At 44.5% G+C, this 14,120-nt stretch overlaps 1 protein-coding gene across 1 annotated transcript in view; it reads right to left on the bottom strand.

Moving 5' to 3' along the window:
• LOC124720926 (probable G-protein coupled receptor AH9.1) overlaps positions 1 to 14,120 on the bottom strand; it is a 93,942-nt gene that overhangs the window by 20,286 nt on the left and 59,536 nt on the right. The window contains exon 4 of the mRNA XM_047245892.1: positions 13,499 to 13,696. Coding sequence (XP_047101848.1) covers positions 13,499 to 13,696 — 198 coding nt within the window. The remainder of the gene's footprint in view (positions 1 to 13,498; positions 13,697 to 14,120) is intronic.

Raw genomic sequence — 14,120 nt, 5'->3', positions numbered from 1 at the left:
GGCCTCGCCCGTTCATCCTGTCAGTGGGCAGGTGGCCGCTCCTTCAGCAGGGCCCGAGCAGGCACACGGGGGCAAAGGCTTGCTGGTTATTGGGAGTTCCAACGTTAGGCGGGTGATGGAGCCTCTCAGGGAAATAACGTACAGGGCTGGAAAGAAATCCAACGTGCACTCGGTTTGTCTGCCGGGGGGCCTCATCAAAGATGTGGAGGCGGCCTTGACTGCGGCTATCGAGCGTACGGGGCGCAGTCGTCTGCAAGTAGTTGCTCACGTCGGCACCAATGATGCCTGTCGCTTGGGTTCTGAAGCGATCCTCAGTTCGTACAGGCGGCTGGCGGATATGATGAAGACTGCTGGCCTCACACGCGGGGTGCAAGCAGAGCTCTCTATTTGCGCCATCGTTCCCAGAGTGGATCGGGGTCCTTTGGTTTGGAGCCGAGTGGAGGGTCTCAACCAGAGGCTTCGTCGACTCTGTGACGGTCTTGGCTGCAGATTTCTAGACTTGCATTATTGGATGGGGAATTGTAGGACGCCCCTAGATAGATCAGGGGTGCACTACACAAAGGAAGCGGCTACTCGGGTAGCAGAGTACTTGTGGCGTGCACATGGTTTTTTTTAGGCTAGGCAGTAGTGCGAGGTGTCCTGATGAACACTCACCAGTCGACGTGCAGGCAGGGAAATCAGGACGCGCTCAGTATAAAGACACTTCAGCTATCAAGATATTAGCAGTAAATTTTCTGAGTATTCAGGTTAAAGTTCTTGAATTTACTGCCCTCCAGGAAGTATGTGGCGCGCAAATTATTCTCGGGACTGTGACCTGGGTGAACCCTGAGATAGGAAGTTCTGAAATATTTAGTGAGGGTTGGATCGTGTATCGGAAAGTCAAATTAGATACTGTAGGAGGTGGTGTCTTCATTGCAGTTGACAAAAATATGGTGTCTACTGAGGTCGAAGTGGAGTGTGATTGTGAAGTTATCTGGACACGTTTAACAGGGCTAGGGGAAATAAAGTCAATTGTGGGGTGTTGTTACCGGCCACCAGGTTCCACTGTGACAGTTCTAGAATCATTCAAAGGGAGTCTACATTCTGTATCGCAGAAGTACCCTGATCAAGCTATATTAGTCGGAGGCGGCTTCAACCTACCTAGTATAGACTGGGATGTCTATGGATTAATTACAGGCGGTACAGACAAGCCGTCGTGTGAATTACTTTTGAACACATTATCCGAAAACTGTCTTGAGCAGTTAAATCGACAGCCAACGCGTAATGGAAATATTTTAGATCTGGTAGCCACGAACAGACCAGACCTCATCGACGGTGTCAGTGTTGAGACAGGGATTAGTGATCATAATGTTGTCATTACGACTATGATTACGAAAGTTAAAAAGTCAGTCAAGAAGGCTAAGAGAGTATTCTCACTAGAAAGAGCGGATAAGCCGTTGTTAGCATCCCACTTAGTAAATGAATCGACTTCATTTACTTCCTGTACGATGGACGTTGAATAATTATGGGCAAATTTTAATCACATTGTAAACCACCCATTGGACAAGTATGTGCCAAAAAAGTGGGTTACGGATGGAAAAGACCCACCGTGGTTTAACAGTGCAATTCGGAGAATGCTCAGGAAGCAAAGGCAGTTGCACTCGCGGTACAAGTAAGATCGGGAGAATGAGGACAGGCAAAAGTTAGTACAAGTAAGATCGGGAGAATGAGGACAGGCAAAGTTAGTAGAGATTCGTGCTGCTGTAAAAAGAGCGATGCGCGAAGCATTCAATCACTACCACCGTCATACCTTAGCAAAAGATCTTGCTGGAAACCCAAGGAAATTCTGGTCTTACGTAAAATCGGTAAGCGGGTCAAAGGCTTCCATCCAGTCACTCACTGATCAGTCTGGCCTGGCAACGGAAGACAGCAAAACGAAAGCTGAAATTTTAAATTTAGCATTTGAGAAATCTTTCACGCAGGAGGATCGTACGAACATACCGCCGTTTGAGTCTCGTACAGATTCCCGTATGGAGGAAATAGTGATAGACATCCCTGGGGTTGTGAAGCAGCCAAATGGGTTGAAAATAAATAAATCGCAAATTCCAATTCGGCTTTACAGAGAGTACTCTACTGCATTGGCTCCTTACTTAGCTTGCATTTATCGCGAATCTCTCGCCCAACGTAAAGTCCCGAGCGACTGGAAAAAAGCGCAGGTGACGCCGGTATATAAGAAGGGTAGAAGGACGGATTCTCAAAATTAGAGACCAATGTCCTTAACATCGGTTTGTTGCAGGATTCTCGAACATATTCTCAGTTCGAATATAATGAATTTCCCTGAGACAGAGAAGTTGCTGTCCATACATCAGCACGGCTTTAGAAAGCATCACTCCTGCGAAACGCAACTCGCCCTTTTTTCCCATGATATCTTGTGAACCATGGATGAAGGGTATCAGACGGATGCCATATTCCTTGACTTCCGGAAAGCGTTTGACTCGGTGCCCCATTGCAGACTCCTAACTAAGGTACGAGCATATGGGATTGGTTCCCAAGCATGTGAGTGGCTCGAAGAATTCTTAAGTAATAGAACACAGTACGTTGTCCTCGATGGTGAGTGTTCATCGGAGGTGAGGATATCATCTGGAGTGCCCCAGGCAAGTGTGGTAGGTCCGCTGTTGTTTTCCATCTACATAAATGATGTTTTGGATAGGGTGAATAGCAATGTGCGGCTGTTTGCTGATGATGCTGTGGTGTACGGGAAGGTGTCGTCGTTGAGTGACTGTAGAAGAATACAAGATGACTTGGACAGGATTTGTGATTGGTGTAAAGAATGGCAACTAACTCTAAATATGGATAAATATAAATTAATGCAGATGAATAGGAAAAAGAACCCTGTAATGTTTGAATACTCCATTAGTAGTGTAGCGGTTGACACAGTCACGTCGATTAAATATTTGGGCGTAACATTGCAGAGCGATAAGAAGTGGGACAAGCATGTAATGGCAGTTGTGGGGAAGGCGGACAGTCGTCTTCAGTTCATTGGTAGAATTTTGGGCAGATGTGGTTCATCTGTAAAGGAGACCGCTTATAAAACACTAATACGACCTATTCTTGAGTTTTGCTCGAGCGTTTGGGATACCTATCAGGTCGGATTGAGGGAGGACATAGAAGCAATTCAGAGGCTGGCTGCTAGATTTGTTACTGGTATGTTTGATCATCACGCGAGTGTTACGTAAATGCTTCAGGATCTCGGGTGGGAGTCTCTAGAGGAAAGTTGGCGTTCTTTTCGTGAATCGCTACTGAGGAAATTTAGAGAACCAGCATTCGAGACTGACTGCAGTACAATTTTGCTGCCGCCAACTTACATTTCGCGGAAAGACCACAAAGATAAGATAAGAGAGATTAGGGCTCGTACAGAGGCATATAGTTAGTCATTTTTCCCTCGTTCTCTTTGGGAATGGAACAGGGAGAGAAGACTCTAGTTGTGGTACGAGGTACCCTCCGCTACGCACCGTATGGCTGATTGCGCAGTATGTATGTAGATGTAGATTTTGGTTAGCGGTGAGTGACAAGATACAATTGCCACTTTGTTTTACATCTTTCATCTTCTGCGTTTATGACGGAGGACGGCTTTTCGCGAGCTTCCAGAAAAGTGCTCTTTGCAGCCATTGGGTTGTAGTTTGTACTGTTTTGCATCTTTATTGTTTCTTACTGGTGATATCACGGGTTGGTTTTGTATTTTCGTACCTTTTTTCCTTCGAATATGAGGTGGACAGTTGCTTGTGTTTCTCAACTTAGAAATTTATATGGAGGGGATTACTGGAGACTGGTCTGATATTCACCATACAACCAGTGGAAACCTGCTCTTCTCTGCCCCTTCCAGCCACTCTTAAACCACTGTTTATGATAGTTAATCCCTTTCATTTTCTAGGATGCTTTCTGGTTCGTTTGATGTAGATACTGCATGAGACTCGTTTGATAAGGGAGATTTCTTCTGATCTGCATGTATATTCCTAGCTATTATAGTTGTTCTTATCATTATGTTTATTGCTTTTTAACTAACGTTTCACGCCCACCATCATTAGCCTTTAAAGTTTTACCCACCTACTGAAGCTATTTAGGCCCAATGTTTTACCTAACTTCAAGAGCCACAAAATGCTTTATTCAGAAACCGGCTGTTTTTTTAAGTTATGATTTAAGACCCCAGCCATTTTGTGCACTAAAGCTGAAAGAAGATACATTCAGAATGGATCAACCACATTTTGTAGCTGTTCTCGGAATTGAACAACACGCGTCCATCTCTGATGGACTCAAACTGCCTGCGAAGTGGTCCTTTTGCGCTGTGCAGTCTGGAGCAGTTTGAAACGGTTCAGGGTTTTTGCACTGCTGGTATGTGCTGAACACGAGGGTCAAATATCCGTCCAGCCATCCGTATTTAGATTTTTCATCGGTTTCCTCAGCTGCTTAAGGCAGATAACAGGACTGTTCCTTTGAAAAGAACGGAAGATTTGTTAGCGGTAGTATCGATCAAGGTGCGAGTATTACAGAGATGCTCTGTGAATGCATATTGGAGTTCCTGGAGGGAAGACGACGTTGTTTTTGCGAGATACCACTGAAATAGTATAAAGAATCGTCATTTGTGACAGACTGTAGAAAAATTCTACTTGCACCAACGTACGAGAGTGAGTCAAATGAAAACCTTAAATATTTTTTAAATATTATTTATTGTGCAGAAGTGGTACAAAGCTGTATCACTTTGCAACATAATCTCCCCCACGCTCAATGCAAGTCCTTCAGCACTTACAAAGTGCATAAATTCCTTTAGAAAAAAATTCTTTTGGTAGTCCGCACAACCATTCATGCACCGCGTGGCTAGTCCGCACAACCACTCATGCACTGCGTGGCGTACCTCTTCATCAGAGCGGATCTTCTTTCCTCCCATTGCGTCTTTGAATGGTCCATACATATGGAAATCACTTGGGGCAAGGTCTGGTGAGTACGGTGGATGAGGAAGACACTCAAAATGCAGGTCTGTGATTGTTGCAGCTGTTGTACGGGCAGTGTGGGGCCTTGCATTGTCATGTTGCAAAAGGACACCTGCTGACAGGAATCCAAGTCGCTTTGATTTGATTGCAGGCTGAAGATAATTTTTAGGAGGTCTGTGTATGATGCGCTGGTGACAGTGGTCCCTAGGCATGCAATGCTCCAAAATGACGCCTTTTTGTCCCAAAAGAGAGTCAGCATAACCTTCCCTGCTTATGGTTCTGTTCGAAACTTCTTTGGTTTTGGCGATGAGGAATGGCGCCATTCCTTGCTCGCTCTCTTCATTTCCGGTTGGTGGATGTGAACCCAGGTTTCGTCTCCAGTAACGACTCTTGCAAGGAAGCCATCACGTTCTCGTTCAAAGCGCCGAAAAAGTTCTTCACAAGCATCAACACGTCTTTCTCTCATTTCAGGAGTCAGCTGCCGTAGCACCCATATTGCAGACACTTTGTGAAACTGGAGCACATCATTCACAATGTGGTGTGCTGACCCATGACTAATCAGTAAACATGCTGCAATGTCATTCAGTGTCACTTGGCGATTTTCTTTTACTATGGCTTCAACTGCTGCAATGTTCTGTGGAGTCATAACTCGTTGCGCCTGACCTGGACGAGGAGCATCTTCCACTGAAGTCACACCATTTTCGAACTTCCTACTCCATTCGTAGACTTGCTGCTGTGACAAACATGCATCACCGTACTGAACCTTCATTCGTCGATTAATTTCAATAGGTTTCACACCGAATAACAGAACGCTGTTCTTCCCTGGTGCAAGTTGCAAGTGGGGCGGCCATCTTTATACTGATACTGCGACGGTATGTTTGCATCTGCACTATGCTGCCACCTACAGGCCCTTCTGCACGCTGTTTGTAGCACTGTTACCAACTTACAGCATAGCGGCGCGAAATTTCGATTTGTTATTACAAGTTTAATGTTTTCGTTTGACTCACCCTCGTATATTTCGCGTAAGCATCGCGAAGACAAGACAAGAGAAACTACGGCTCGTCGGGGCGTACAGACAGTCGATTTTTTGTCGCTCAGTTTGCGAATGGGACAATAAAGGAAATTACTAGTAATGCTACAAGGTGCACCACGCTAGGTGGTCTATGGTGGCCTCTAGAGTACGTAGCTAGGTGTAGATACCATGATATGCAAGTAATTGTATTTTTTTTTTAGTAACGGTCATCGGTAGCGTGTGAGATAGGAATTGCTGTGGGTTTGTGACAGCATAATTGGAAAAATTATACTTTTTTATACCGAAAATGATCTTTTTCGTTAGCTAGTGACCAGTGTTGCTCTCAGTTGCTAGTTAAATAATACATTATTTCAAGATTCCATCCCAATATTAACTGCATTAGAATGTTAGTGAGATGAATCTTTATAAACTCTGCTAAGTTTTGGTAAAAAAAAATTAACTTGATAACTAAAGAAGTGTAGGAACTCGCCACTAATTTAAAGAAAAAAAATTTTTGTTTCATCTTTTCATATCTTGAAGATGTAATCTATTATCATCGTGACGGACAGTTGTAAATGTTGATCATCATGAATTACCTGGAAGAGAACGATCTATTGACGTAAATTCAACATGGATTTCATAAACATCCTTCTTGTGAAACACAGTTAGCTCCTTACTCTCATAAAGTGTTGAGTGGTATCAACTAGGGATTTCAAATTGATTCCGTATTTCCAGATTTCAAAAGGGCTTTTGACACCGTACCTCACAAGCGGCTTGTAATCAAATATAAAATATCGTCTCAGTTATGTGACTGGATTCGTGATTTCCTGACACAGACGTCAGAATTCGTAATAACTGATGGAAAGTCATCGAATAAAACAAAAGTAATTTGTGGTGTTCCCCAAGGTAGTGTTACAGGCCTTCTGCTGTTTCTCATATAGATAAACAATTTAGGAGACAATATGATCAGCCGTCTATGGTTATTTGTAGATGGTGCTGTCGTTCATCGCCCACTTAAATCATCAAAATATTAAAACAAATTACTGAACGATTTAGAAGAGATATCTGTACGGTGCGAAAATTGCCATTTGACCCTGAATAATGAAAAGTGTGAGGTCATCCACACGAGTGGTAAAAGGAGTCCCTTAAATTTCGGTTACAGGATAAATCAATTAAATCTAAAAGTAAGTTCAACTAAATATCTAAGAATTACAATGACGAACAACTTAAATTGGAAAAGACACACCGAAATTGTTGCGGGGAAGGCGAACCAAAGACTGCGTTTTATTGGCAGAACACTTAGAAAATGCAACAGATCTACTAAAAAGACTGCCTATACTACACTTGTCCTTCCCCTTTTGGAGTACTGGTACGCGGTGTGGGATCCATACCAGATAGGATTAGCGGAGTACATCAAGATTGTTCAAAAAATGGCAGTACGTTTTGTATTATCGAGAAATGTGGGAGAGCCGTCTCTACATTAAAACAAAGACGTTTCTCGGTGCGTCGGAATCGTCTCATAAAATTTCAATCATCAGTTTTCTCCTCCAAATGTGAAAATATTTTGTTGATGCCGGTCTACATAGGGAGAAGCGATCATCATAATAAAATAAGAGAAATGAGAGCTCGCACCGGAAGATATAGGTGTTTGTTTTTTCCGCGCGCTGTTCGAGAGTGAAATAGTAAAGAACTGCTGTGAAGGTTGTTCGATGAACCCTTTGTCAGGCACTTAAGAGTGATTTGCAGAGTATCCGTGTAGATCTAGACTTATAAAAGGAGTCAATCTATTTTGTCGAACAGAATTATTTCTTTTTGAAAACCAAATAATAATTCTCTAGACAATACAACTGTTTGGTAGCCCGGGAGCTGTCAGCACTCTGACAACGTGCAAAATCCCACCGAGCATTCATCAAAGTGAAAATCTATTATCAATGTTTTTGACGAACTGAAAGATATTTGAGGTGAATTGTTCAGTCTTTCACCCTGTAGATGGATAGAAAAAAAAGATGGCCCACTATTTCGTGTGAACTTTTCTCAAATTGCTCAGATAATTGAGCTGTAGAAAGAAAATCGTTTGGTTAGTGTCAGTATCAGCCGTTCACTATTAAAACACAGTGCATTACAGGTTTATGCCGAAATTTGAACAGAAATACCCCACATTTCTCACTTTTTTTCCTTCCAAGAAACGTAATTATTGACTAGTTTAGAGAAATACGTACACTTCTTTTCTTTCCATGTTAAAATGCGCCCCCTTTGCCAAAGCACAACAGAATTTACGATTCACCTCACTAATCCTCATATACAGTTGAAATTGCGACAGAATCCTGAAATAGTGTATTAATAAAGAAGCAGCCAATGGTAAGGTAGATCAATAACTTGAGAGCGAAGTCTTTCGCGACAGCACTGTTGTATGAAACATTCTCATACTTCTTGCAACGTCAGTTCAGGGTAAAACCTCGAGCTTTCGACGATCACTTCCATCGTTTTCGTCAGCAGCAACTGACTGTCACAAGTGCTGCGGTGATGGTCTTATGTAGCCCAAAGACGGCTTCTGATACGCCGGTAACTATGTCATGATGTCGAAGACGTTCACATCTGGATGGAGAGTCCGCTTCCATGCACCGCTAAGATTATATTCGCTGTCACGGTTGAAGATTTTCTCACACATTCTTATTTCTACAGCCTCCTTAATTACAGTCTTCCAGTATCTAGTAGCTGGGACAAAAATTGTTACGTGAAACAGTATTTTATGTTTGTGTTTGAGGCTATTGTCAACAACTGCAGTGTTACACAATTTTTGATTTTTAATATACTACTGGCCATGAAAATTGCTACACCACGAAGATGACGTGCTACAGACGCGACATTTAACCGACAGGAAGAAGATGCTGTGATATGCAAATGATTAGCTTTTCAGAGCATTCACACAAAGTCGGCGCCGGTGGCGACACCTACAACATGCTGACATGAGGAAAGTTTCCAACCGATTTCTCATACACAAACAACAGTTGACCGGCGTTGCCTGGTGAAACGTTGTTGTGATGTCTCGTGTAAGGAGGAGAAATGTGTACCATCACGTTTCCGACTTTGATTAAGGTCGGATTGTAGCCTATCGCGATTGCGGTTTATTGTATCGCGACATTGCTGCTCGCGTTGGTCGAGATCCAATGACTGTTAGCAGAATATGGAATCGGTGGGTTCAGGAGGGTAATACGGGACGCCTTGCTGGATCCCAACGGCCTCGTATCACTAGCAGTCGAGATGAGAGGCATCTTATCCGCATGGCTGTAACGGATCGTGCAGCCACGTCTCGATCCCTGAGTCAACAGATGGGGACGTTCGCAAGACAACAACCACCTGCACGAACAGCTCGACGACGTTTGCAGCAGCGTGGACTGTCAGCTCGGAGACCATGGCTGCGGTTACCCCTGACCCTGCATCACCGACAGGAGCGCCTGCGATGGTGTACTCAACGACGAACCTCGGTGCACGAAAGGCAGAACGTCATTTTTTCGGATGAATCCAGCTTCTGTTTTCAGCATCATGATGGTCGCATACGTGTTTGGCGACATCGCGGTGAACGCACATTGGAAGCGTGTATTCGTCATCAGCATACTGGCTTATCACCCGGCGTGATGGTATGGGGTGCCACTGGTTACACGTCTCGGTCACCTCTTGTTCGCATTGACGGCACTTTGAACAGTGGACGTTACTTTTAAGATGTGTTACGACCCGTGGCTCTACCCTTCATTCGATCCCTGCAAAACCCTACATTTCAGCAGGATAATGCACGACCGCATGTTGCAGGTCCTGTACGGGCCATTCTGGATACAGAAATGGTTGACTGCTGCTCTGGCCAGCTTATTCTCCAGATCTCTCACCAATTGGAAACGTCTGGTCAATGGTGGCCGAGCAACTGGCTCGTCACAATACGCCAGTCACTACTCTTGATGAACTGTGGTATCGTGTTGAAGCTGCGTGGGCAACCGTACTTGTGCACGCCATCCAAGCTCTGTTTGACTCAATACCCAAGCGTATCAAGGCCGTTATTACTGCCTGAGGTGGTTGTTCTGAATACTGATTTCTCAGGATCTATGCACCCAAATCGCGTGAAAATGTAATCACATGTGAGTTCTAGTATAATATATTTGTCCAATGAATACCCGTTTATCATCTTCATTTCTTCTTGTTGTAGCAGTTTTAATGGCAGTAGTGTATGTTGTTGATGTTCTGCACAGGGCTCGGAAACGGTGCGGATGGACTGACTGATGTAAGTGCTACCACACGCACATGGGATGTTGTAAATTCCAGGCATCCTGAGGCCGAGACTGTCCTTCACAGGGCGCAGCATATGCTTTATCTTCTTAGGAGGACGTAAAGTAGGTCTGGTACCTCGTCTTCCCAGGACTCCATTTTACTGCATGTTGCGCCACAGAAAGGAAGGAATGCTATCGGTGGCTTGTCATATGAATGGTCAATATTTTCACGTTTCCTTTTCTTAGCGAACGCTGACTTCATATCACAAGACCCATAGCCGTTCTTTCGGAACACATACTTCACATGATTAATTTCGGAATCCAGGTGGTCCTCGTCAGACACAGTTTTTGCTCTATGTACCAGTGTATTTAAATCTGCTCTCTTCTGGACTGGATGGTGAAAACTCTGGGCGATATAAATCAATGTGCGTTGGTTTGCGGTACACTGAGTGGTCGAGACGTCCATCCGACTTTCGTTATACCAATATGTCTAAAAATGGCAGCCTCCCCTCTTTTTCTGTCGCGGCGTTGAACTGGATGTTTGGGTGCATATATTCGTAGAAGTGCTCAAGAGTCTTTACACCGTGTGACCATACAATAAACGTGTCGTCAAAATAACGATACAGTGAAGATGGGCGTGGGAGAGCCAGATTCACTGTACGTTCCTCAGAATGTTCCATAACAATGTTGGCGGTTGCTGGAGACAACGGAAACCCATAACCATTCCGTCCGTCATTTCTTAAAATTTACCACCGTACAAGAAGAATGTGATCGTCATAACATTTCGGAAGAGCTTTGTCGTCTCAGGAGGAGAATGCTCTGCCAACAGTTTCAGTACGTTCTTGACAGGAACTTTCGTAAATAGCGAGACCACATCCAGTGAAACGTCTCTGTGAAGTCGTTTCATAAGACGCTTGTCGAATCCGGTACAACTTATTCACTTTACTACCTGATTTTAGCTCAATTCATGAACTCTTCTAGAAAGACTGAGCACTCAAATAAGGCCTGTTGAATATTATATGTGTGTTTCAATGTGGGGTTTCGGTTTTGTTTTGTGGGAAACGCTGAGTTGGTCATCGTCTGCTGGGAGTAGACGATGTTGCTTCTCGTTCGAAGGAAAGCACAGGATGACCAACTTAGGTTTCCAATACCTGAACAGAGAGGTTTACCCATCTTAGTCGAAGGCTGTTTTTGTGTGTGAGGTTGGTGACGGAGGGCTACCCCTGTGGTAGATTCCGCTGCACGGGGAGCTAGGTAATCTCGAAAGAGGAAGCGGCACTCTTTGGTGAACGCTTGGTGAGTACGGATCGCAACTCTTAAGGGAGGTTTCAGGTGATAGGAAGCAGGCTGAGTTTACTCCGATTTCCTATCCTGAATTAATCAAGTTGCTTCATGCACGACATGGAGTGCTATTTATCAGGCTACTTAAAAAAAATTTGCATACTTGTAGTTAAATGATTAAAGTAATTAAATTAATAATTTTCCAGCTCCGTTTTTTTTTTCTAAATGGTTAGGAAGGGATTGGGCTGGTACGGCCCTGAATTTTTATCATCATTATTTGTGTGAGAGAAGCACCTGGAAATGCGAGATAACGTATATGGCTCGATGAGAAACGTCGTAAAGATAGTAACACGTTACACCAGGCTGACTAAAATATCTACATCTACATCTACATCCATACTCCGCAAGCCACCTGACGGTGTGTGGCGGAGGGTACCTTGAGTACCTCTATCGGTTCTCCCTTCTATTTCAGTCTGGTATTGTTCGTGGAAAGAAGGATTGTCGGTATGCCTCTGTGTGGGCTCTAATCTCTCTGATTTTATCCTCATGGTCTCTTCACGAGATGTACGTAGGAGGGAGCAATATACTGCTTGACTCCTCGATGAAGGTATGTTCTCGAAACTTCAACAAAAGCGCGTACCGAGCTACTGAGTGTCTCTCCTGCAGAGTCTTCCACTGGAGTTTATCTATCATCTCCGTAACGCTTTCGCGATTACTAAATGATTCTGTAACTAAACGCGCTGCTCTCCGTTGGATCTTCTCTATCTCTTCTATCAACCCTATCTGGTACGGATCCCACACTGCTGAGCAGTATTCAAGCAGTGGGCGAACAAGCGTACTGAAACCTACTTCCTTTGTTTTCGGATTGCATTTCCTTAGGATTCTTCCAATCAATCTCAGTCTGGAATCTGCTTTACCGACGATCAACTTTATATGATAATTCCATTTTAAATCACTCCTAATGCGTACTCCCAGATAATTTATGGAATTAACTGCTTCCGGTTGCTGACCTGCTATATTGTAGCTAAATGATAAAGGATCTTTCTTTCTATGTATTCGCAGCACATTACACTTGTCTACATTGGGATTCAATTGCCATTCCCTGCACCATGCGTCAATTCGCTGCAGATCCTCCTGCATTTCAGTACAATTTTCCATTGTTACAACCTCTCGATATACCACAGCATCATCCGTAAAAAGCCTCAGTGAACTTCCGATGTCATCCACAAGGTCATTTATGTATATTGTGAATAGCAACGGTCCTACGACACTCCCCTGTGGCACACCTGAAATCACTTTTACTTCGGAAGACTTCTCTCCATTGAGAATGACATGCTGCGCTCTGTTATCTAGGAACTCTTCAATCCAATCACACAATTGGTCTGATAGTCCATATGCTCTTACTTTGTTCATTAAACGACTGTGGGGAACTGTATCGAACGCCTTGAGGAAGTCAAGAAACACGGCATCTACCTGGGAACCCGTGTCTATGGCCCTCTGAGTCTCGTGGACGAATAGCGCGAGCTGGGTTTCACACGATCGTCTATCTCGAATCCCATGCTGATTCCTGCAGAGTATATTTCTAGTCTCCAGAAAAGTCATTATACTCGAACATAATACGTGTTCCAAAATTCTACAACTGATCGACGTTAGAGATAAAGGTCTGTAGTTCTGCACATCTGTTCGACGCCCCTTCTTGAAAACGGGGATGACATGTGCCCTTTTCCAATCCTTTGGAACACTACGCTCCTCTAGAGACCTACGGTACACCCGCTGCAAGAAGGGGGGCAAATATCGTTTGGATCAACTCTGATAAGTTTAATTTTCTCAATAAACAGCTGAGAGTTTTTGATGTGATGGCCACAGAGGCCAACTATCGGAATCACCAACTTGGTTAAACCTACGTGGTACAGTGTGCTGTATTTCTCTACCGAGTACGGTTCACCGAGCTGGCCGAGTGTCCGGCTCGGGCAGCGGCGGCTCACCAGGAAGAGGATGGAGGTGCTGCCGAGCAGCAGCACGAGCCGGCGCTCCTCGGCGAAGTGCCGGGTGTCGTCGTGGTCGGAGGAGGCGCTGCGGCACAGCGTCATGCGGCGCCGGCGCTCGCACGACCGGCGGTACACCAGCATGATGCGCAGGTTCAGCGCCGCCAGCAGCAGCGTCGGGCACACCTTGAACACCAGCTGCCGCGCGGGCGCGCCGTCACCCAGGGGACTCACAGCAGGCAGCAGGCCGCAGGCCGCTACTAAATACTACAGCCAGCGGCAGTGCGTGCATTACGAGGGGCTTCTGGACCCGTCACCCTTTCCTTCTGTCAATAAACTGTCTCAAAATTAGTTTATTTTAGTTTACACTGCGGCGACAAAAGTCACGGGATAGCGATATGTACACATACCAATGGCGGTAGAATCGCGTATAGAAAGTACATACGAGGTGCGGCTAGAAAAAAACCGGACTGATGCTGGAAAAAACATTTATTTACAATTATTTACAATTTCATATTATCTCCTTCAATGTACTCTCCTCCTCGGTCTCTACACCGCTCCATACGAATTTTCCACTGTTCATAGCAATGCTGCAGATCATTTTCGGTAAGTCCATACATTA

The sequence above is a fragment of the Schistocerca piceifrons genome, chromosome 1 (genome assembly GCF_021461385.2).
Source record: "Schistocerca piceifrons isolate TAMUIC-IGC-003096 chromosome 1, iqSchPice1.1, whole genome shotgun sequence".
NCBI lineage: Eukaryota > Metazoa > Arthropoda > Insecta > Orthoptera > Acrididae > Schistocerca > Schistocerca piceifrons.
Note: the sequence above shows the minus strand (reverse complement) of the source record. Positions and strands in the feature narration are given on the sequence as shown.